This window comes from Pseudophryne corroboree, chromosome 4, assembly GCF_028390025.1.
Source record: "Pseudophryne corroboree isolate aPseCor3 chromosome 4, aPseCor3.hap2, whole genome shotgun sequence".
Classification (NCBI taxonomy): domain Eukaryota; kingdom Metazoa; phylum Chordata; class Amphibia; order Anura; family Myobatrachidae; genus Pseudophryne; species Pseudophryne corroboree.
The window spans coordinates 900,293,974-900,319,947 of NC_086447.1; the positions used below are offsets into that span (position 1 = coordinate 900,293,974).

Genomic DNA, 25,974 nt, shown 5'->3' on the forward strand with positions numbered 1-25,974 from the left:
GGGAATAATATGTTGTCAGGGGCATTACTGTGTGGGGAATAATATGTTGTCAGGGGCATTACTGTGTGGGGAATAATATGGTGACAAGAGCACTAATGTGGGGCATAATATGTTGTCAGGGGCATTACTGTGTGGGGAATAATATGTTGTCAGGGGCATTACTGTGTGGGGAATAATATGTTGTCAGGGGCATTACTGTGTGGGGAATAATATGTTGTCAGGGGCATTACTGTGTGGGGAATAATATGTTGTCAGGGGCATTACTGTGTCGGGAATAATATGTTGTCAGGGGAATTACTGTGTGGGGAATAATATGTTGTCAGGGGCATTACTGTGTGGGGAATAATATGGTGACAAGAGCACTAATGTGGGGCATAATATGTTGTCAGGGGCATTACTGTGTGGGGAATAATATGTTGTCAGGGGCATTACTGTGTGGGGAATAATATGTTGTCAGGGGTATTACTGTGTGGGGAATAATATGGTGTCAGGGGCATTACTGTGTGGGGAATAATATGTTGTCAGGGGCATTACTGTGTGGGGAATAATATGTTGTCAGGGGTATTACTGTGTGGGGAATAATATGGTGACAGGGTCATTACTGTGTGGGGAATAATATGTTGTCAGGGGCATTACTGTGTCGGGAATAATATGTTGTCAGGGGAATTACTGTGTGGGGAATAATATGTTGTCAGGGGCATTACTGTGTGGGGAATAATATGGTGACAAGAGCACTAATGTGGGGCATAATATGTTGTCAGGGGCATTACTGTGTGGGGAATAATATGTTGTCAGGGGCATTACTGTGTGGGGAATAATATGTTGTCAGGGGTATTACTGTGTGGGGAATAATATGGTGTCAGGGGCATTACTGTGTGGGGAATAATATGTTGTCAGGGGCATTACTGTGTGGGGAATAATATGTTGTCAGGGGTATTACTGTGTGGGGAATAATATGTTGTCAGGGGTATTACTGTGTGGGGAATAATATGGTGACAGGGTCATTACTGTGTGGGGAATAATATGTTGTCAGGGGCATTACTGTGTCGGGAATAATATGTTGTCAGGGGAATTACTGTGTGGGGAATAATATGTTGTCAGGGGCATTACTGTGTGGGGAATAATATGGTGACAGGGTCATTACTGTGTGGGGAATAATATGGTGACAAGAGCACTAATGTGGGGCATAATATGTTGTCAGGGGCATTACTGTGTGGGGAATAATATGTTGTCAGGGGCATTACTGTGTGGGGAATAATATGTTGTCAGGGGTATTACTGTGTGGGGAATAATATGGTGTCAGGGGCATTACTGTGTGGGGAATAATATGTTGTCAGGGGCATTACTGTGTGGGGAATAATATGTTGTCAGGGGTATTACTGTGTGGGGAATAATATGTTGTCAGGGGTATTACTGTGTGGGGAATAATATGTTGTCAGGGGCATTACTGTGTGGGGAATAATATGTTGTCAGGGGCATTACTGTGTGGGGAATAATATGGTGACAGGGGCATTACTGTGTGGGGAATAATATGTTGTCAGGGGTATTACTGTGTGGGGAATAATATGGTGACAGGGGCATTACTGTGTGGGGAATAATATGGTGACAGGGTCATTACTGTGTGGGGAATAATATGTTGTCAGGGGTATTACTGTGTAGGGAATAATATGGTGACAGGGTCATTACTGTGTGGGGAATAATATGTTGTCAGGGGTATTACTGTGTAGGGAATAATATGGTGACAGGGTCATTACTGTGTAGGGAATAATATGGTGACAGGGTCATTACTGTGTAGGGAATAATATGGTGACAGGGGCATTACTGTGTGGGGAATAATATGGTGACAGGGTCATTACTGTGTGGGGAATAATATGTTGTCAGGGGTATTACTGTGTGGGGAATAATATGTTGTCAGGGGTATTACTGTGTGGGGAATAATATGGTGACAGGGTCATTACTGTGTGGGGAATAATATGTTGTCAGGGGCATTACTGTGTAGGGAATAATATGGTGACAGGGTCATTACTGTGTGGGGAATAATATGGTGACCGGGGCATTACTGTGTGGGGAATAATATGGTGACAGGGTCATTACTGTGTAGGGAATAATATGGTGACAGGGTCATTACTGTGTGGGGAATAATATGGTGACAGGGGCATTACTGTGTAGGGAATAATATGTTGTCAGGGGTATTACTGTGTGGGGAATAATATGGTGACAGGGGCATTACTGTGTGGGGAATAATATGTTGTCAGGGGCATTACTGTGTGGGGAATAATATGTTGTCAGGGGCATTACTGTGTGGGGAATAATATGGTGACAGGGTCATTACTGTGTAGGGAATAATATGGTGACAGGGTCATTACTGTGGGGACTTAATAAGGTGCAAGGGGCATAATATGGTGTTGCTCCATATGTGCATAGGAATTTTGTTTATTTATTTTTTTTAAATATATATTTATTTTAATTTACTTATATGTATAATTTTTATTTTTATATTTTTGGAGCTGACATGCCAGTCAGACTGTGAGAGTAGAGAGCTCACTCCTATAGTGGTTTCCCCTGATTCTCACATGGGTCCTGCGGAGGAACCTGACTGGATGACTGTATAGGTTATACCCAGCACTCGCAGCGTTCCTGAGTATCCCCATCATATACACTTACTATATAATACACAAGGGACTAAAGACAGGTCCACTCTACCAGCAGCAGAGAGTAGTGATATCAGACCCCTTTCTAACTGGGTGTGGGGTCACCCACCTCTGCATGTTCCAAAGCTCACATGTCTCACCTGTTATATTGTGGTCTCACCGCAGATCCCTCGAGTTTTCGTGAACCTGGTGGAGATAATGGAGGTGGAAGGACTGCGTAAGGTCACCTCGGAGAACATCGGCTGCAGCCTTTTAAAGCCGTGAGTGTTGGTATTACAGTCCTGTGTGTTCTGCAATACTGTTGGTGCCAATTGTTGGATAATAACCCTGGGACATTGTGAGTTTGGAATTCAGATTTTTAATTCAGAATTTAGGGTTTTATATTGCAAATATTACATGATTTTATTATTATTATTATTATTATAATTATCCTTTACTTATATGGCGCCACAAGGGATCGGCAGCGCCCATTACACAGTACATAATAAAATGAGCAAACAAGAAAACAGCACTTACAGTACAGGACAAAATAGGACAGATATAGAAAACCCGGGGTTAGGTGCCATCAAAGGGAGTATATGGAGTATAAGATTGTGTAAGAAAAGAAAAGGCACATGAGGAAAGAAGTCCCTGCTCTTGTGAGCTTACAATCCAAAAGGTGAGGGGCTAACAGACCGGAGTGACACAGAAGGGGTAGACAGTGAGCATAGACAAGAGGGTTAGGAGGAGAGTTGGCTGGGTTTGGTGAAGAAGTGGGTCTTGAGAACCCGTTTGAAGTTTTGTAGAGAGGTGGAGAGTCGGATGGGGAGAGGTAGAGCATTCCAAAGATAGGGAGCAGCACGTGTGAAATCTTGTAGGTAGGTATGATATTAGCTAATTTTTCCATTTTCAAAAAATCCAAAACCCAAGATTTGGATTTTAAATCCGAATGCCGAATCAAAACACTTGAGGGTGGTTTTGCAAAACCAAAATCAAAACACGACGATGAAATTAGAACTAAAACCAAAACACAAGACTCTACTATAAAATATGTGTAACATAACCATGTAAGAATAGATTCATTATATGGATGGGATCACTATAAAAGCTCGCCTCTTATGTTATAGTCTCTCCTGGGTCACCTGATATATCCCAGAGACTCGGCTTCTAATTGTAAAACCCTTTGTGTTTTTGCTTCCTACAGACAGACCTACACGTACAGTACATACATATAAATCTTATGTCTTCCGCCTTTTTTATTGTCGTAGGAGAAATCTCACAAATGATTGTGTAATTTATCTTCACCTCTTGCAGCAACCTCTGTCCCTGCTTCATAAACCCGCGGGACGGTTCTCCAGAACTGAATGAAATAAAGAGATTCAACCGAGATTTGCAGGTGAGAGGTCCGCCCAGTGGTGTAACTATAGAGGGTGCAGGGGATGTAACTGCTGTGGGGCTCAAGCAATCCCACTGCACCCCGTTAGGATTTTGTTTTGTTTTGTTTTTTAATTAGTAGGGGAGGAGGTGGGAGGTGGGGATGTAGAGCCGCGCTCAGTGTAGAGCCGCGCTCAGTGTGTGCCTGGAGATGGAGTTGCTTGTCCGGAAGCACAGCTGCATGTCTGATGAATGGATCGTGTGCCAAGTGTACCACACAGTCCCACTGACAGTGAGCCTTCCTCCCTCTTGCCCACCCATCTGTCTGTCTGTCCGTCCGTCTGTCCGTCCATCCATTCATCTGTCCGTCTATGCCCCCACATGGAGCTGTCTCCGTCCATCTGCCCATCTACACCCCCATATGGTCGCTGTCTGTCTGTCCTGTACATCTATGCCCCCCTGTCTGTCTCTTTGTAAACTTCCATATGGTACTCTGTCTGGCTGTAGATGTGTCTGTGCCTCCATATGGTGCTCTGTCTGTCTATGCCCCCCCATCTATCTGTCCATCTACGCCCCTATATGGTGCTCTGTCCATCCACCCATCCGTCTTTACTCCTGTATGGTGCTCTGTCCGTCTGTCTATGTGCCTGTGCCCCCATATGGTATTCTGTCTGGCTATGTCCCCCATATATCCACCTATGCCCCGTCCGCTGTCTGTCCATCTATGGCCCCCTGTCCATCTGTCTATGCCCCCCTCCCCCTGTATGTCAGCCTAGGTCCCCCATCCATCTGTCTGTCCGTTTATGTCCCCATATGGTGCGCTGCTCTTCTCTCTCCCTGACACTGTCTCTCTTCTTCCTGATACGGTCTACCTCTACCTCTCTCTTCCTGACACTGTGTGTGTCTCTCTCCCTCTTTCTCTTTGACACTGTCTCTCTCTCTCTCTCTCCCTGACACCCTCTCTGTTTTCCTCTGCCTGTCTCTCTCTCTCTTGCTCCCCTCTCCTTCTTTCTCTCTTTCTCTTTCTCCCTCTCCCTGACTCTCTCTCACTCCCGCTCGCTTCCCTCCTTCTCTTGCTCTCTCTTGTTCCTCTCCCCTCTCTCTCTCGACACCCTCTCTTTCTAATACTGTCTCTTTCCCCATTTCCCTCGCTCTCTCCCTGATGCCCTCTCTCTCTCTCCCCTTTCATTCCTTTCTCTCTCTTTCCCCCTGACATCCTCTCTTTCTCACTCCTCTCTAACTCTCTCATTCCCTCTTTTTTCATGAAACCCCCCCTCTCTCTCTTTCCCTGCCACTCCCCCTACTCTCTACTTCTGTTCTTCGATCCTTTCTCTCTGTCTCTCTTACCGTGCCACCCTCTTTGTCTCTTCTCTCACTCTCTCCTGCTTTCCTAAGTAGTGACAACGGTTGAGGGGAGGGGGGAAGCTTTTCAAGATTTGGTATGGGGCCCCCAAAGTTCTAGTTACACCCCTAGGTCCTCCTAAAGATGCACGAAGCGGTATTTCAGTGTCAATGGACACAGACAGTGGGATACAGTTCAATGGATACAGTTCTATGCAACTCTATTAGCTCACCTTCTCGTGTTCTCCCATTAGATACAAGTGACCGCCTTGGCTGAGAAATACCAGGGCCGGGAGGACTTTGCAGTGGTGGCGCAGCCATTCTTCAAAAATACCGTGGTGCCAGTAGACCATGTAAGTCATGTACCACCCGTCACTTGCCATGATAGGTTCCTTCTCTTTCTGTGACTCCTCCAGTGGTGGAGGCAGAACTTTCTGCTCCCATTATGTATATTTTAATTGATGCCTGGTTTTTTTCTTTTGTGATAATTATTGTTTTCTTCATACAATAAGCCACAGGTTCCCAAACGCAATCCTCAATGTACCCTAACGTTGCGGGTTTAAGCAAATCCATCACTGGTGACATCTGTGCTGAGCCACGAATATCTTTAAAACCTGGACTGTTAGGGTGCCTTGAGGACTGCATTTGGGAACGTCTGCAATAAGCACAAATAATACTGTATCTAATACTTTGTTTTATTCCAGTCTCATGTAGGATCTGCCATTACACAGATATTACACTGCATATTACACCCAATAACTAACCCCATACTGTTTTATATAATCATGCCCTATACATAGGCTAACCATACTATCCCTTTAAATTGTGACACTCATGAATGACACGGGTTCTGTGACTGGCTGACTACAAGCCTGCATGTCACCTGGTTTTAATCAGTTAGAGAACCTGTGTAATTCATAAGTGCCCCATTTTAAAGTGATAGTATGGAAGGCCTGCCTATAGAAAACATGTGGCCTTTGACCTACTGTCTATATGATCACAGCACTCCTGAGGGGCATTTAATATCCTTGTACTCTATATCACAGTACAGGGTGCATTATTTCATATAGCGGTCTGTAAATCATTGTCTTGTTCTTGATGCGTTTAGCATCCCGGCTGTTGGGATTCCGGTGGGCATGTGACCTACGCCGGAATCTTGACACCACTCAGGAGACCAGCCCCGGATTGCCGACATCCTGAGGTGAGTATTGGGGTACAGGTGAAGGGTTAGGGCCTGGGGAAGGGAAGGTTAGGGGTAGCCCTAGCCACCATCCCCCGAGGGTTAGCCCTATCCTACACCCCAGGCTGCGATATCGCTCACAACCCCCTGTCAGCTGCAGCTTGAATGACATGCTGCGGTATTTGGAGGGCGGAGCGGGGACGGCAACCGGCAGCATTCTTCAAAACAGGAGTGTGTGGATTTGTAGACGTGACAGGTGGTCATTGGCCATCTTTACATCAGATCGCGGTGATATACAATTGTCTATAGTTTTCGCAATGATCACGCCAAAGTGCTTGGCGCGATCGCAAAAAGTGCAGTTTGGGCGCCCAAACGGGTCACCTTTCGCACCTTTCAGCTCGCCACTCCCTGGGGATGAGAACTGAAATGCAGAAGCCGGCAGCCATTACGCCCAAACTGAGCTACAATTGAATAGCTCCATTTGGGCGCCATCTAGTGGCTGCCGGCAATTCTGCCCAATGTGTGTAAGCCAGTGACTCCTGCCCCCCAACAGTCCAGGATCTGCCCTTTTATTAATCGTCTTAGTTATTCTTTTTACTTTGGAAATGTCACGAATATCTATGTTACTTTACGATGGTATATGTCATACAGAAATACACGCTATCAGCTTCATGTAACTTGCTGTATCTGTTCTATATACACCAGCTCGGAGAGCCGGACGTCAGCTTCTTCTCGGCTGACTGCTTCCACTTTAGTGAGAGGGGACACGCGGAGATGGCCATCGCTTTGTGGAACAATATGGTGAGTTTGGCGCTCTCCTCAGCCGGCGTGGTGTTAGGGGCAGATGTGATGGACATAACTTTGCTACATAACTTTCTTCAGTGGCCTGCATCACATGTAGTGCAATCCAGTGTGTGTTCAGCAGGCACTACAGATCTGGGTTCCGCTATAAACCAATGCCCAAAAATACAGTTGGGGATTAAATACTGCTAACCAGGGCTCAACTGCAGTAGAATAAACCCTGCTTTACTGACACATTATGCCTGACAAATGCAGAGAGACCACAAATTAGAACAGAAATCGCCATCCGGATCTTCTCCTTTAAAAATTATACAAACCACCAGATTTACTAAGGCACCCGCAGCCAAATATGCTGAAAAGAATTAGTTGCAGTGGTGCAAGTAGAAATTCTTAGTGGTACTGATACTAAAAATGGCGGTGGTCACGTGTCATGAGGGGGTGTGGGCACACAATACTAGGGGAGTGGCTACATGACAATAGGGGCATGGCTACATTATGCCACACACCGTAATGCCCCTTTCACATTATGCCAAACACCGTAATGCCCATTACACATTATGCCAGACACCGTCACACTCATTACACATTATGCCACACACTGTAATACCTTGTTACATATTATACCACACACCGTAATGCCTATTACATATCATGCCACACACAGTTATGCCACTGACACAATTTTATGTACCACAGACAAAAATGTCCCTTATAAATTATGCCCCAGCAGTTGGCTGGTGACCATATTTCTTAATGGTACTCCATACCACCCCGTACCACCTTACTTTCAGCACTGATTTCTTGCCTCTGCATGGCGTGTTATATCTGTGCAGCTGGGTCAAAAAACAAAAGTGGGGTTCCCCTGAAATTGATGAAAACAACTATACTTTTTTGTTTTTTAATGTTTATTAGTGGATCATAACACAGAACAGTAATATAAATGGCAAAATCAAGAGACATGAAAGTTCGGATAAGACAATTCAGACAGTATATTGAATATGGTCCGTTTTAACAATTTGTATAGAAAAAGAGAAAGGAAGAAGACAAAAAGAAAGAATAGAAGATGTAGCGAAGTAGTAAGTATGAAGGGCAAGGGCAGAGACCAATAATAGAGGGGGAACAGAGAAGAGGAAAAGGGGGAAAAGACAGGAAGGGTGGATCCTCGGTGAGAGAGAAATGCAGACCAGTGAAGCCTGAGAACAGGACATCACATCAGGAAGTAAATGGGGAGGTGATTTGCTGAAGGGAAATCCTTGGGGACCACACGGAATCAAATTTTCTCTATCGTCCTAAGTGGATGCTGGGGTTCCTGAAAGGACCATGGGGAATAGCGGCTCCGCAGGAGACAGGGCACAAAAAAGTAAAGCTTTACTAGGTCAGGTGGTGTGCACTGGCTCCTCCCCCTATGACCCTCCTCCAGACTCCAGTTAGATTTTGTGCCCGAACGAGAAGGGTGCAATCTAGGTGGCTCTCCTAAAGAGCTGCTTAGAGAAAGTTTAGTTTAGGTTTTTTTCTTTACAGTGAGTCCTGCTGGCAACAGGATCACTGCAACGTGGGACTTAGGGGGAAAGTAGTAAACTCACCTGCATGCAGAGTGGATTTGCTGCTTGGCTACTGGACACCATTAGCTCCAGAGGGATCGAACACAGGCCCAGCCGTGGAGTCCGGTCCCGGAGCCGCGCCGCCGACCCCCTTGCAGATGCTGAAGCGTGAAGAGGTCCGGAAACCGGCGGCTGAAGACTCCTCAGTCTTCATAAGGTAGCGCACAGCACTGCAGCTGTGCGCCATTTTCCTCTCAGCACACTTCACTGGGCAGTCACTGAGGGTGCAGAGCGCTGGGGGGGGGCGCTCTGAGAGGCAAATATAAACCTTATACAAGGCTAAAAATACCTCACATATAGCCCATAGGGGCTATATGGAGATATTTAACCCCTGCCTGACTGGAAAAATAGCGGGAGAAGAACCCGCCGAAAAAGGGGCGGGGCCTATCTCCTCAGCACACGGCGCCATTTTCTGTCACAGCTCCGCTGGTCAGAACGGCTCCCAGGTCTCTCCCCTGCACTGCACTACAGAAACAGGGTAAAACAGAGAGGGGGGGCACATTAATGGCTATATATATATATATATTAAAGCAGCTATAAGGGAGCACTTAATATAAGGATATCCCTTGTATATATAGCGCTTTGTGGTGTGTGCTGGCAGACTCTCCCTCTGTCTCCCCAAAAGGGCTAGTGGGTCCTGTCTTCATTAGAGCATTCCCTGTGAGTTTGCGGTGTGTGTCGGTACGTGGTGTCGACATGTATGAGGACGATATTGGTGTGGAGGCGGAGCAATTGCCAAATATGCAGATGTCACCCCCCAGGGGGTCGACACCAGAATGGATGCCTTTATTTGTGGAATTACGTGATGGTTTATCTTCCCTTAAACAGTCAGTTGAGGACATGAGGCGGCCGGACAATCAATTAATGCCTGTCCAGGCGCCTCAAACACCGTCAGGGGCTGTAAAACGCCCTTTGCCTCAGTCGGTCGACACAGACCCAGACACGGGCACTGATTCCAGTGACGACGGTAGAAATTCAAACGTATTTTCCAGTAGGGCCACACGTTATATGATTTTGGCAATGAAGGAGACGTTACATTTAGCTGATACTACAGATACCGTAAAACAGGGTATTATGTATGGTGTGAAAAAACTACAAACAGTTTTTCCTGAATCAGAAGAATTAAATGACGTGTGTGATGAAGCGTGGGTTGCTCCTGATAAAAAGTTGATAATTTCAAAAAAGTTATTGGCATTATACCCTTTCCCGCCAGAGGTTAGGGCGCGCTGGGAAACACCCCCTAAGGTGGACAAGGCGCTCACACGCTTATCCAAACAAGTGGCGTTACCCTCTCCTGAGACGGCCGCACTTAAGGATCCATCAGATAGAAAGATGGAAGTTATTCAAAAGAATATATACACACATGCAGGTGTTATACTACGACCAGCTATAGCAACTGCCTGGATGTGCAGTGCTGGAGTAGTTTGGTCAGAATCCCTGATTGAAAATATTGATACCCTAGATAGGGACAATGTTTTACTGTCGTTAGAACAAATAAAGGATGCATTTATCTATATGCGTGATGCACAGAGGGATATTTGCACACTGGCATCTCGGGTGAGTGCTATGTCCATTTCAGCCAGAAGAGCCTTATGGACACGACAGTGGACAGGCGATGCGGATTCAAAACGTCACATGGAGGTTTTGCCGTATAAAGGGGAGGAGTTATTTGGAGTTGGTCTATCAGACTTGGTGGCCACGGCTACTGCCGGGAAATCCACTTTTTTACCTCAAGTCACTCCCCAACAGAGAAAGGCACCGACCTTTCAACCGCAGCCTTTTCGCTCCTACAAAAATAAGAGAGCAAAGGGCTTGTCGTACCTGCCACGAGGCAGAGGAAGAGGGAAGAGACACCAACAGGCAGCTCCTTCCCAGGAACAGAAGCCCTCCCCGGCTCCTGCAAAAACCTCAGCATGACGCTGGGGCCTCTCAAGCGGACTCGGGGACAGTGGGGGGCCGTCTCAAAAATTACAGCGCGCAGTGGGCTCACTCGCAGGTAGACCCCTGGATCCTGCAGATAATATCTCAGGGGTACAGGTTGGAATTAGAGACGGATCCTCCTCATCGTTTCCTGAAGTCTGCCTTACCAACCGTCTCTTCCGAAAGGGAGAGGGTGTTGGAAGCCATTCACAAGCTGTACGCTCAGCAGGTGATAGTCAAAGTACCCCTATTACAACAAGGAAAGGGGTATTATTCCACTCTATTTGTGGTACCGAAGCCGGATGGCTCGGTAAGGCCTATTCTAAATCTGAAGTCCTTGAACCTCTACATAAAAAAGTTCAAGTTCAAGATGGAGTCACTCAGAGCAGTGATAGCGAACCTGGAAGAAGGGGACTTTATGGTATCCTTGGACATCAAGGATGCGTATCTACACGTTCCGATTTACCCCGCACACCAGGGGTACCTCAGGTTCATTGTTCAAAACTGTCACTATCAGTTTCAGACGCTGCCGTTCGGATTGTCCACGGCGCCTCGGGTCTTTACCAAGGTAATGGCCGAGATGATGATTCTTCTTCGAAGAAAAGGCGTATTAGTTATCCCATACTTGGACGATCTCCTAATAAGGGCAAGGTCCAGAGAACAGCTGGAGACAGCTTTAGCACTATCTCAAGAGGTGCTAAGACAACACGGGTGGATTCTGAATATTCCAAAATCCCATTTAATCCCGACAACTCGTCTGCTGTTCCTAGGAATGATTCTGGACACGGTTCAGAAAAAGGTTTTCCTTCCAGAGGAAAAAGCCAAGGAGTTATCCGATCTGGTCAGGAACCTCCTAAAACCAGGAAAAGTGTCAGTACATCAATGCACAAGAGTCCTGGGAAAAATGGTGGCTTCTTACGAAGCAATTCCATTCGGCAGATTCCATGCAAGAATATTCCAAAGGGATCTGTTGGACAAATGGTCAGGGTCGCATCTGCAGATGCACCTGCGAATAACCCTGTCACCAAAGACAAGGGTGTCACTTCTGTGGTGGTTGCAGAAGGCTCACCTATTAGAAGGCCGCAGATTCGGCATTCAGGATTGGATCCTGGTGACCACGGACGCCAGCCTGAGAGGCTGGGGAGCAGTCACACAAGGAAGAAACTTCCAGGGAGTATGGACGAGTCTGGAAAAGTCTCTTCACATAAACATTCTGGAACTGAGAGCAATCTACAATGCTCTAAGCCAGGCGGAACTTCTCCTGCAAGGAAAGCCGGTGTTGATTCAGTCGGACAACATCACGGCGGTCGCCCATGTAAACAGGCAGGGCGGCACAAGAAGCAGGAGTGCAATGGCAGAAGCTGCCAAGATTCTTCGCTGGGCGGAGAATCACGTGATAGCACTGTCAGCAGTGTTCATCCCGGGCGTGGACAACTGGGAAGCAGACTTCCTCAGCAGACACGATCTTCATCCGGGAGAGTGGGGTCTACATCCAGAAGTCTTCAACATGTTAATAGACCGTTGGGAAAGACCAATTGTAGACATGATGGCGTCTCGCCTCAACAAGAAACTGGACAAATATTGCGCCAGGTCAAGAGATCCACAGGCAATAGCTGTGGACGCACTGGTAACTCCTTGGGTGTACCAGTCAGTGTATGTGTTTCCTCCTCTGCCGCTCATACCAAAGGTATTGAAGATCATACGGCAAAGAAGAGTAAGAACAATACTAGTGGTTCCGGATTGGCCGAGAAGGACTTGGTATCCGGAACTTCAAGAGATGCTCACGGACGAACCGTGGCCTCTACCTCTGAGAAGGGACCTGCTACAGCAGGGTCCCTGTCTTTTTCAAGACTTACCGCGGCTGCGTTTGACGGCATGGCGGTTGAACGCCAGATCCTAAAAGGGAAAGGCATTCCAGAAGAAGTCATTCCTACCTTGATTAAGGCACGGAAGGAAGTCACCGTGAAACATTATCACCGCATTTGGCGAAAATATGTAGCGTGGTGCGAGGATCGGAGGGTTCCGACGGAGGAATTTCAACTGGGTCGTTTCCTACATTTCCTGCAATCAGGATTATCTATGGGTCTCAAATTGGGATCCATTAAGGTTCAAATTTCGGCCCTGTCAATATTCTTCCAAAAAGAATTGGCCTCTGTCCCTGAGGTCCAGACTTTTGTCAAGGGAGTACTGCATATACAGCCTCCTGTGGTGCCTCCGGTGGCACCGTGGGATCTAAATGTAGTTTTAGATTTCCTCAAATCCCATTGGTTTGAACCATTGAAAAAGGTGGATTTGAAATATCTCACATTGAAAGTGACTATGTTACTAGCCCTGGCCTCTGCCAGGAGAGTATCTGAATTGGCGGCTTTATCTTATAAAAGTCCTTATCTAATCTTCCATTCGGATAGGGCAGAACTGCGGACTCGTCCGCATTTTCTCCCTAAAGTGGTATCAGCATTTCATCTGAACCAACCTATTGTGGTGCCTGCGGCCACTAGCGACTTGGAGGACTCCAAGTTGTTGGACGTTGTCAGAGCCTTAAAAATATACATTGCAAGGACGGCTGGAGTCAGAAAATCTGACTCGCTGTTTATATTGTATGCACCCAACAAGTTGGGCGCACCTGCTTCTAAGCAGTCGATTGCTCGTTGGATTTGTAACACAATTCTACTTGCACAATCTGTGGCAGGCCTGCCACAGCCTAAAACTGTAAAAGCCCACTCCACAAGGAAGGTGGGCTCATCTTGGGCGGCTGCCCGAGGGGTCTCGGCATTACAACTCTGCCGAGCAGCTACGTGGTCGGGGGAGAACACGTTTGTAAAATTTTACAAATTTGATACCCTGGCAAAGGAGGACCTGGAGTTCTCTCATTCGGTGCTGCAGAGTCATCCGCACTCTCCCGCCCGTTTGGGAGCTTTGGTATAATCCCCATGGTCCTTTCAGGAACCCCAGCATCCACTTAGGACGATAGAGAAAATAAGAATTTACTTACCGATAATTCTATTTCTCGGAGTCCGTAGTGGATGCTGGGCGCCCATCCCAAGTGCGGATTATCTGCAATACTTGTACATAGTTATTGTTAACTAATTCGGGTTATTGTTAAGGAGCCATCTTTAAGAGGCCCTTTCTGTTGTCATACTGTTAACTGGGTTTAGATCACAAGTTGTACGGTGTGATTGGTGTGGCTGGTATGAGTCTTACCCGGGATTCAAAATGCCTCCCTTATTGTGTATGCTCGTCCGGGCACAGTACCTAACTGGAGTCTGGAGGAGGGTCATAGGGGGAGGAGCCAGTGCACACCACCTGACCTAGTAAAGCTTTACTTTTTTGTGCCCTGTCTCCTGCGGAGCCGCTATTCCCCATGGTCCTTTCAGGAACCCCAGCATCCACTACGGACTCCGAGAAATAGAATTATCGGTAAGTAAATTCTTATTTTTTTTGAGGAATTATTAATGATGCTCGTCATGTACTCCATGCGATACACGTACCAAACACGAGCCAAAATAGACTGGAAGGAAGGGGCAGTCGCACATTTCCAGTCCATCGCAATTTGGCAGGTGGTCGCAGAGACCACATGACGCATCAATTGATTTTGGTGTCTGGATAAAGTTGGGACAAATAGTGGCAGAAGAAAGAACTTAGGGTCATGTGGAATAAGCATCTGTAGAGAGTAGCTATGTAGGTGATGACATCATTCCATTAACGCATATAGAACTAGAGAAAGCATTGTTCCAGATCTCTGCCCATTCGTCCTCCGCTAGAGTAGTGTTAAGATCAGATTCCCAAGCCGTCTCGTAGGAAGTGGGTTGGGGGAAGGGATGTCAGTGAGCAATGTGCATATAAGAGAAATCAGACATCTAGTGGAAGACCGCCTAAGGCACAATGCTTTATCAGCAGTCAGCGGCGGTTTGGTGATAACGGGGTGCACCTTAAAATGGAAATGTTTAATTTGGAGGTACTGAAAAAAATTCTTGGTGGGAATAGATATAGCCTCTTAGATTTGAGAAAATTGGGGAAAATTTACGTTCGTGGGGATATCATTAAGAAACAGTATGCCCCTGTTCTTCCACTGGAGGAACAAGGACTATGCTTTTAAGCCTCGGCTGGTAGTGGAAAGATCAAGGAGACAAAGAGCGTGGAATACCTGGTGGCACTATAGCAGTGGTGACAGATGGCGTGGGGTTTCAACCAGTCTGCCTAGTTTCAGTCAGCACATGGCTGTAGTAGTTATGAAGGTAGGGCCCTAAAACTATTTACCAAACCCCTAGTGCAGTGGTTAATAAAAATTGTTAGATAAAAAAACAAAATTTTTTTTTACTGGTGCACTACAGGTACCAGATAGCCCCATCATGGCCGGTTTAAATGGCTGCCAGGTCATACCGGCATTTGGAGAACCACAGACAAGGTCTGACGGAACCTATAGTGCACAAGTAAAAAAAAAAAATTCTCAGGGAAAGGGTTCTCTTTGGTCCATGTGCAGTAGACATCCACAGGTCCTTGACCCCAAAAAAATACAATGGTGATGCAGATTGCGAATTCACCCATCGTCTATTGTTTATTGACCTCATTTATTGCCTGTTTCTTTGTTTCACTCACAGCTGGAGCCCGCTGGTGAGAAACAAAACCACAACAACTTCACCCATGATCGACACAAGCTGAAATGTCCTTCCAATGTAAGTAGCACCGGTCAGGATTTCTCTAAGCTGCCCTCTTCACACCAGGACCTTCTACATAAAAACTAGATTTTTGTACATACAGTATTGTACAAAAGTTTTAGGCAGGTGTGAAAAAACTGCAGAATGCTTTTAAAAATAGAAGTGTTAATAGTTTATTTTTATCAATTAACAAAATGCAAAGTGAATTAACAGAAATCTAAATCAAATCAATATTTGGTGTGACCACCCTTTGCCTTCAAAACAGCATCAATTCTTCTAGGAACACTTGCACACAGTTTTTGAAGGAACTCTGGAGAGAGGTTGTTCCAAACCTCTTGGAGAACTAACCACAGATCTTCTGTGGGTGTAGGCTTGCTCAGATCCTTCTGTCTCTTCATGTTATCCCAGACAGACTCGATGATCTTGAGATCAGGATTCTATGGGGGCCATATCATATCACTTACAGGACTCCTTGTTCTTCATTATGCTGAAGATAGTTCTTAATGACATTGGCTGAGCTCCAGCTCAGGAGACCCTTCGGAAGATAACTTTGGAATAACAACAACGTGGTTCAAATGAGATTTCAGGGTAGATTCAGTTGCACGTGTTTATCAGCTACTTACGGTACAGTAGGTTGATTCAGTTGGGACCCCCATAGGCTGCAAACATAAATCAGCCTGCCTTGTCGCAACAAGAGTAGTCGCCGGAAGTTGCTCTGTCAGTTTCTGCGACAAATTGAATCTGCCCCTTAGACAGAACCTTTGGTTGAAACAAGAAAGGCTAAGTTTGCAGAATCGCTCTGTCATCATGAAAAAATATTTTAGGGGATCCTCAAATCTTGGAGCTGCCAATTCGGAAGCCCTTCAGGCATAGTAGAAAGCTAAAAGACCGCCTGTGATCCAACAGAAAAGTTTAAGATCAACAGACTACAAGAACTCAAATTGTGAATGCTGAAGTTATTACTTCTGTTTATATATTAATATTTAATCATCCATATTAGTCTGGTGCTGATAAGACAGCATTCATATCCCACGGAGTCACCGGAAGGAACCTAAGGAGGCTGAATGTATGATACTGTCTCCAGGAAGGTCTGACTATCCTGATGTAAGGCTAATCTTCTATGAAAGACAACTGACAGAGGAGACACCTAAACTAGTAGAGAGCTAAGTCTCTATCCAGCATTCTAGACTGTCCTGTAAAAACACAAGATCCGTAGCCAAGAGCAATTTAAAGAAGTAGAAAATCTTACATATTGGCTATTGGTAATTTTCAGCCAATTACCAATGTAACCGCCAGCCGCTATACGGGTTTGCGGTCATTACCTGCAGTGGTAGTGACCAGTCCCCCTCCATAGTTCAAAAGAATGCGCCAGCAGTAGTGAGAAGTGACTGTCAGTTCTTCAGCCCTCATTCTTGTACAGGAGAAGCTGTCAGACATCAGCAACTGCATGTTAGCAGCACTATAGTAAAACACAAACCAATAAACAAATACTTATAAAAAAATTTTTACAAAAAAAAATATTATTTATTAATGCTGCTTACATATCATTACAAAATATCCTGCTACTGTGGGCACTTGGAAAAAACTGCAGTCATCCCAGCTGGGGGATATAGGGCAGTACGGATGGTGTAATGGTTAGCATTACTACCGCACACTACTGAGGTCCTGGGTTCAAATCCCACCATGACCCTAACTGTGTGGAGTTTGTACATTCTCCTCATGCTTGCGTTGGGTTTCCTCAGGGTGCTTCGGTTTCCTCCCACAATCCCCAAAAAACATACTGGTAAGTTATTTGGCTCCCGACAAAAAAAATGAACCCTAGTGTGTCAGTTTGTGCGTGTACATGGGCAGACTATATGGGCCAAGTGGTTCTTATCTGCTATCAAATTCTATGTTTCTATATAGAGGGGGCGGACGCCGGCCTTCATTCATTTTACACCGAATTGGTCCAGTGTCCCCCAGTGGATGCCAGCGAGATACATTTTTCCATCTGTTTTCCTAAATCATTCCTGGGGTTGTGGGTGTCACATTTGGGAATAAGCTCAGCACATAGACACAGATACTGACGCGTTTCCTAGACTGTGCAGTGATATCATCACAGTATCCAGCTGAGATCACTAAAGCTGCACCGCCACTTAGAAACGGCCGGAGCCCCAGTGGCTTTTGTTCCTATTACTAATGGTAATTACACTTGTGTTACTGTAGGCTCAAGCTCTGCAAGCTACAGGTGTACTGATGATAATGTGCCACAGTGTCTGCTGAGAAATATTTCTCCATGGCTGATTTGCACGTTGTATTTTTTTTTTTTCAGGACCACCCGTTCCTCTTTACTCTGAAGAACAGTTTTCCCCTAGAGGATGAAGAACCAACACATAACCCAGAACCAACACAGAAACCAGAACCAACACACAAACCAGAACCAACACAGAAACCAGAGCCACCACCAGGAGTCACTGTGCCAAAAGATGACGACCAGGTGCCATACTGGGCTGTTATAGTGGCCTCCATCGGTGGCGTGGCTCTGGGATGTGCCGTTGTTGGGATTGCGATGTCGATGACCTATCGGAAGCGAGCGAGTAAACAGAAACGACTTAGCGAGAGCGGCTCCTCCTTCTGAGACGACCTGTGGTGCCCAGAACTATGTACAGATCTGTAGTATATAATTAATCGCACATATCAGTGACAATCCGGCTCGTTATCCGCTCTCCAGCCACGTTTCCTGCTCGCTGGAAAATTCAACACTAACCACGTTTACCAACTTGATCGTCTTAAATTCACAATAGAACAAAGGTTTCGCCATCACACATATCATAAAACACCCCGGAAACTGAATGTAATTTCCTGTGTAATAATGAAGAGACTCCCATTATAGTATATATTCTATTATTTCTACACAAGGATCACAATGTAAATCTGCCCCTATTATCGTTTATATCTGTTGTGATTGCAGCAGATTACATAGGAGGAACAATTCTTCCTTATATCCGTGAGGGTTACACCCCGACTATTACATAAGCAGACAATAAATAATATGATCTAAGTTCTTACAATAATAGGAAATGTGTTTTAAAATAATATTTGCAAAGACGAACGTTTATATCAATGTGTATTTCTGTGCAAATGATCACTTGCAAAATAAAGAACATACACTTAATGCGGAACTTTGTCACTGTCTAGTTTTGTGCCTGGTGACCCCACTGATTTCCTGCCATGTGGTCCCCATGAGTTTTAGCCAAAACCTGAATACTGTATGTAACATACCATGACTTCAGACATATATATAACCAACACTATGCCACTCACTACTATACTAGACCCACCTGGGTCTGGTTCCCCATCTGGTTCCCCTTCTCCATTCAGATGCCAACAGGGCTACTCAGCATCACAATCAGGACTGTCTTAACGGCATTGTGGGCTCTGGGGAAAGCAATGCACTGAGGGCCCACCTCACCCATTCATGGGAATAAATTAAAGAAAAATATTAATTACCCCTTCTGCGGTCCTGCACTCCCTCCACATGCTTTAATACAGTGAATGACTGTCAGCACTTTGATTGGTGGATAGCTCCAACCATCCACCAATCAGCATCTGACATCCATTCTCTGTCTGGCTGCATTCGGGGAGGCAGGTAGAGAAGGCTGCCTGACTGCTCTGATTGGGTGTAATTCACGATCAGAGTGGCTGGACATTATTCTCTACCTGCCTCCCCAAGAAGCTCCAGAGGCACCAGCCCTGGGGTTAGATGTCCCCTGGCCCATCCCGCCCCTGCTCAAGGGCCCCCAGAAACGTCGGGCCCTGGGCATCTGCCCAGTGTGCCTATAGGTAAAGATGGCGCTGATCTCTATTCTCTCTCCTCTCCATCTCATCTCTTCCCAACAAGCCCCTAAGTCAGTGGATTCTAAACTTTTTGAATCACGGCGCCCTAGAATATCAGAATTTTTTTCACGGCACACCTAGGACAAAAATTTCTTATTGACAAATTTAGAAAGAAATATTACATTAAGTAGATTGCGTTTATGTCATCCTTAGGGTCAGTTGTGTGGTGAGGGACAGGATTCTGTTTGTCCACATAGTTTATTACTGGCAGCCACCAGCACTAGTTTTGCCTATTATATTGACCATGAATAATTTGAATTGGTCCTGGACCACCAACCCAGGGCACCTCTGCAAGTGTCCCGAGGCACGCCAGGGAGCCACGGCACACAGTTTGGGAACCTCTGCCCTAAGTGCATTCCCACCACGTCACAGGCCCAAACACCCTGGTTTCTTGTCCCCAATTGTCTCTCTTAGGTTACTCTACAAGACAGTTGGTGCTGCAATTATCAATGTCTCCTCTAGAGGGCACTTGCTGAATATAAGGTGTATGTCAGTGTTTATGTAGATAGTGTGCTGCTTGTAACACTTTAGGCTAAAACACACTACCCGGCTTTTGCTGGCCGTGAAAAAGCCGGACGGCTTTTTCCCGTGCCGGCATTGTAGTTAACAGTGTGAGGGCTAGGGTCCCTTCACACTGCACGGCCCCGGCCCGGCTGCCGGGTTGCAGCCGGGTCTCACCACTGGAAGGTCCGGAGGCCGGGTGGCCGCCGGGCCGTATTTGCAGCCAGTGAACCGTGTGTGTGAGGGGAGCTTTCACACACAACGTTTTTTTCTGAAGCCGTGTCTGATGCTGCACATGCGCACAGCATCACACACGGCTCAAAGCCGTCCTGTGTGCGAGACTCTGCCGGTTTCTCCCGGATGGCAAAAAGCCGGACAAAGTTTGTCCGGCTTTTTGCCATCCGGGAGAAACCGGCCAGTGTGTTACAGCCCTTACAGTCACATGCATTTACGTGTCTGTAGTTGTATTATTAAACATGTGCAATAGTTTCCCAAACTCCTCCATTACAGTCCAGGTTTTAAGGCTATCCATGCTTGAGCACAGGTTAGTACCTCAGTCAATTTGAATTAACCATCTAGATTCAAGCATGGATACCCTTAAAATCTGGCCTGTAATAGCGGAGTTGGGGAAACTCTGGCATATTGAGATGCCTTGCACAAGGCCCATAAGATGTGCCCAATGAGACCTCCTGAAATGCATATCTCAAGTCAAAATCAGACGTATCCTTAAGGGTTACTGTTGTTGCCTTGCGTGTCCATGCCACTACTGTACTGGGTTACATGGGTATAAAGGTACACACAATTGAAAATATGGACACAAGAAGTAGGCATGCTCAGTGTGGAAAATACAGTATTATGCAAGGCCCATATTTAGGTAGCATGAATGGTCCAGTTCCAAATCAGGCAGAAATATCACCCCAAAAGAAAAAAAAATTAACAAAAAGTTCCATCTCAAAAGAAGGAAATGTTCTGTCTTTCAGTCTTGCTGATTGAACTTCAGACTATTTCGGATTCAACTGATTCACAAATTGTATGGTTTGGCATAGATTTAAAATTTCTGCGGTATTACTGAATGGCTCCTTCTGCCTCGGTAGGGACTGAATGGCTCCTCCTGCCTCGGTAAGGACTGAATAGCTCCTCCTGCCTCGGTTAGAACTGAACGGCTCCTCCTGCTTTGGTCAGGACTGAATGTCCCCTCTTGCATGGTAAGGACTGAATAGCTCCTCCTGCCTCAGTGAGAAGTGAATGGCTCCTCCTGCCTCGGTCAGGACTGAATGGCCCCTCTTGTCTTGGTAAGGACTGAATGGCTCTTCCTGCCTCGGTAATGACTGAATGGCTCCTCCTGCCTCGGTAAGCACTGAATGGCTCCTCCTGCCTCGGTCAGGACTGAATGACCCCTCTTGTCTTGGTAAGGACTGAATGGCTCTTCCTGCCTCGGTAATGACTGAATGGCTCCTCCTGCCTCGGTAAGCACTGAATGGCTCCTCCTGCCTTGGTAAGGACTGAATGGCTCTTCCTGCCTTGGTAAGGACTGAATGGCTCTTCCTGCCTCGGTAATGACTGAATGGCTCCTCCTGCCTCGGTAAGCACTGAATGGCTCCTCCTGCCTCGGTAAAGACTGAATAGCTCCTCCTGCCTCGGTAAGGACTGAATGGCTCCTCCTGCCTTGGTCAGGACTGAATGGACCCTCTTGCCTTGGTAAGGACTGAATGGCTCCTCCTGCCTCAGTAAGCACTGAATGGCTCATCCTGCCTCGGTAAGCACTGAATGGCTCCTCCTGCCTTGGTAAGCACTGAATGGCTCCTCCTGCCTCGGTTGCACTGAATGGCTCCTCCTGCCTCACTAAGGACTGAATGGCTCTTCCTGCCTCGGTAAGGACTGAATGGCTCCTCCTGCCTCAGTAAGGACTGAATGGCTTCTCCTGCCTTGGTAAGGACTGAATGGCTCCTCCTGCCTCGATAAGGACTAAATGGCTCCTCCTGCTTTGGTAAGGATTAAATGGCTCCTCCTGCCTTGGTATGGACTGAATGGCTCCTCCTGCCTCGGTAAGCACTGAATGGCTCCTCCTGCCTCGGTAAGGACTGAATGGCTCCTCCTGCCTCGGTGAGGACTGTAGCACATGATGAGCCTGATTCTTGATCACATGTGGAACATTTATATTTTGTCAATGAAATGATAATGCGGCTATTTGCGGCCTCCCAACGATGAGCGATGAGCCCTTGTTTTTCCGTCCACAGTTGCAGCTGTTATCATTAGTATTAGGACTTAAACCTACACACATGCTCGGTGCAAGAGATGCGTCTGCAATAGGCGTCCCCTCGGCAAATACACAGATCGCAATAGGACGCGGCTCTGGTTGCACGCCAAGGAGGCGGTTCCCCTGTGTACATCTGCCGTGATGTAGCAACAGGATTGATCATAAAATCGTGAAGCTGCCGGCGATTTACTGACCACTTTCTCCACTGTGCATGCAAGATGCATCCTGACTCCTCCTACTGCGGATGCGAGAAGTGTCCTGACTCCTTTGACACAGCATGTGAGTCGCGTCCTGACTCCCCCAACTGCACACGCGAGACATTTCCTGACTACTTGACTATTTATTGTTGTCTCCTTGGCTCTTTCCGCGAGTTTGAACTCTAACATTGACCCTATGGTGGTCATTCCGAGTTGTTCACTCTGTAATTTTCTTCGCATCACAGCAATTTTCCGCTAATTGCGCATGCGCAATGTCCGCAGTGCGACTGCGCCAAGTAAATTTGCTATGCAGTTAGGTATTTTACTCACGGCATTACAAGGTTTTTTCTTCGTTCTGGTGATCGTAATGTGATTGACAGGAAGTGGGTGTTTCTGGGCGGAAACTGGACATTTTATGGGTGTGTGTGAAAAAACACTACCGTTTCTGGGAAAAACGCGGGAGTGGCTGGAGAAACGGAGGAGTGTCTGGGCGAACGCTGGGTGTGTTTGTGACGTCAAACCAGGAACGAAACTGACTGAACTGATCGCAGATGCCAAGTAAGTGTGGAGCTACTCAGAAACTGCTAAGAATTGTCTATTTGCAATTTTGCTAATCTTTCGTTCGCAATTTTGATAAGCTAAGATTCACTCCCAGTAGGCGGCGGCTTAGCGTGTGCAAAGCTGCTAAAAGCAGCTTGCGAGCGAACAACTCGGAATGAGGTCCTATATGCATATCTCCCAACTTTTAGTTCAGGAGGAGCGGGACTGCTCTGCATCCAGCATGTTACCAAAGCCACGGCTGAAAAAGGGGCGTGTCTTTGGGAAAAGGGGGCGTGCTTCTCAGGAATGAATGCCATGACTGCCTGCCACGTCTCTCATTTACCTCACAGTGGAGGCACAGCCAGCGCTCTATGAGCTGCTGTCATGTCTCCAGTTCCTCTGTATCCTGTGAACAGACGCTGTGACTGACAGGAGCTTCCCAACTGCCCCCCCCCTTCCCCCTATTGCGGGACACTACGACACGCGGGTGGGACAGTCCCAAAAAATGGGACTGTCCCGCGAAAATCTGAACAGTTGGGAGGCATGCCTATATGTGTGTCTGATCACACCTTGTGCTGGGCTACACTTGCAGTTTCCTCTGACAAAGGTCCGTATAGACAATGGAGATTCCCCTCCCATCTCTCTAATTCTAAAAAGTTCCGTGATATGCCGGATGACGTTTGGATGTCCTATAGACATACTGTACGTACACATATGGGATTGGGCCAGGATACATCACTGCTATTTTGGCAGTTTCTAAACCTGTGCTAAGGGGAGCAATGATGTGTTATTTTGTGCATACTATCATAGGGACAAATTGTTCCGTTCCTCCTGTCTCGAGTTGCAGTCTGATTACTAATGCTTATCAACTTTTTAAATTCTCTCCTTCACTGGCCTTGAAGGAAAAATATGTGAGTCAAAAAATGTTATTCAATAATATGCTGCCACGGCCCGCCCTCCAATGGTCCGGATGCACCTGCGTTGTCCGGATCGCCCCCTCCCCCCCGACACTGCCGTAACGCCCCTTAAACACAGACTCGATGCCCCACGAACATCTACGCCTGCCAATCAAGCAGAAGCGTTGGCACAAGTGAGATGCTGTCACATCTTACTTTGGGCATACCTCCCAACTGTCCCCATTTTCGTGGGACAGTCCCCCTTTTCAGGGGCAGTTATGAGGCTCCTGCAGTCACTGCTCTGTGGTGAATAATTCACAGGAGGGAGAAGGGGCATGCCAGCAGCTCACAGAGCGCTGGGCATGCCCCCTCAGTGACGAAAATGGGAGGCGTGGCATGCGGTAGCGGCATTGCCGAGCAACCACGCCCCCCTTTCCCCAAAGTCATGCCCCCTTTTCGGGGCGGGCACGGCGAAGGTCCCTCTTTATGGAACAGAAATGTTGGGAGGTATGCTTTGGGGGTAATTCAGAGTTGATGGCAGCAGCAAATTTGTTAGCAGTTGGGCAAAACCATGTGCACTTGCGGTGGGGCAGATATATCATGTGCAGAGAGAGTTAGATTTGGGTGGGTTATTTTGTTTCTGTGCAGGGTAAATACTGACTGCTTTATTTTTACACTGCAATTTAGATTTCAGTTTGAACACACCCCACCCAAATCTAACTCTCTCTGCACATGTTACATCTGCCCCACCTGCAGTGCACATGGTTTTGCCCAACTGCTAACAAATTTGCTGCTGCCATCAACTCTGAATTACCCCCTTTGTGCGCACACTTCACATGTCATCAGCATGCTGAATTAGGCCTTCAGTGCAAAATTGAGGCTTCTATTTCACAGGATTATTGGTTATCTGAGGGAAAGTTACAGTAGACTGGTATTTATTACAGATTGTTTATACCAATTGTGTTCTGCAACATCCATGTGTCGCCTCTTGAGATGACAAAAACGTGTGTGATCTCTTGAGCCCGCGTGCCATGGCACCAGTGAGTCCTGTAATAATATTATTATACGCAGTGTTTATCCCCTTTACACTTCAACAACGCGCTCCTTACAGTTCTTCCTAAATATTGGCAGGACCTGCAATCTCCTGCCTCTTACGTGTCTGCGAGTTGCAGCAAGTGCAGAGATTTTGACAATTATTTATTTTTAAGTGACAACTGTTTTTTTATTTTATTATGTTTTAAAACTTGGATTTACCTGTGAAATAAAATTGGCACTTTAAAGGGGGAATTCAATTGCAGACGAAGGGTGTGAATTGCCGTTGATGCAGTGTTTAAATGCCGGCAATGGCACCGTATTTCCCAACCCTCTTCCACCTGGCGAATCCCGAATTCACAGAAATCTGCTCACAACCCTTTGAGGGTGCCAACAGTTTTGTGCCAGATCAGATTTCCGTAAAAGTGTGTCAGTCGCTGATTTGGCTGGGGGCGAATACATCTAACCGTGATTGAATCTTACGGATAAATTGCTTAAATCTCAGCACTTGCTACAACTCACAGACTGTTGCATTTGCCCGATTGTCCTATCTCTTCCCAACTAACATTATAAAATATTTCCCAAAGTACTAGCAGATTGCCTGAAACTGGGAATGCGTCTGGAAATGCAGACGTCAGAGTGTGGCGATTGCTCGTATACCTAGTAGAAATCGGTCTCTGATGCTGTGTGGTGTAGCTGTGAGGAGAGCAGACTGCGCAGTTCCTCCAGTAACGGAGGAAATGAGACCTTCAGCGGCTGAGCCACGTTGTACTAACATACAATGACAGCCGCTCCTGGGGGACTCACTGGGGGATATTCAATTGTTTGAAAAGTCGGTTGGGTGTCTTTTTTCCCTCTGTCTATTATATAGGAAAATACCGACACCCAACTGACTTTTCAAACATTTGAATTCCCCCCATTGTGTCAGATGACGTTCTACAAGTGTGACATTGAGATGTTTGTGCTGCTTATTACTTTTATTGTGCACTAGGCCGGGCTTCAGCACTCAAAGGTGAAGATGATAACACAATTTATGGCTGCTGGGTTATCAGTCGCACGCTGGGAGTATAAAAGCAGCCGGAGGTATACAGCTGCGCTTCTCCATCTATCGTAGCAACGTACAGAGCCGGTGACATCGGACATAGCGTCGCAGAGTAGCCTCACAGGGAAGCG

The 25,974-nt window shown here is 46.5% G+C and overlaps 1 protein-coding gene across 1 annotated transcript in view; it reads left to right on the forward strand.

Annotated features, from left to right (window-relative positions):
- LOC134911022 (phospholipase B1, membrane-associated-like) overlaps positions 1 to 18,663 on the forward strand; it is a 249,524-nt gene extending 230,861 nt beyond the window's left edge. Inside the window, exons 53-58 of the mRNA XM_063919415.1 lie at positions 2,817 to 2,911; positions 3,945 to 4,026; positions 5,600 to 5,698; positions 7,231 to 7,326; positions 15,446 to 15,520; positions 17,814 to 18,663. Of these exons, the coding sequence (XP_063775485.1) occupies positions 2,817 to 2,911; positions 3,945 to 4,026; positions 5,600 to 5,698; positions 7,231 to 7,326; positions 15,446 to 15,520; positions 17,814 to 18,119 (753 nt within the window). The 3' untranslated portion in view covers positions 18,120 to 18,663. The remainder of the gene's footprint in view (positions 1 to 2,816; positions 2,912 to 3,944; positions 4,027 to 5,599; positions 5,699 to 7,230; positions 7,327 to 15,445; positions 15,521 to 17,813) is intronic.
- Positions 18,664 to 25,974: the final 7,311 nt, after the last annotated feature.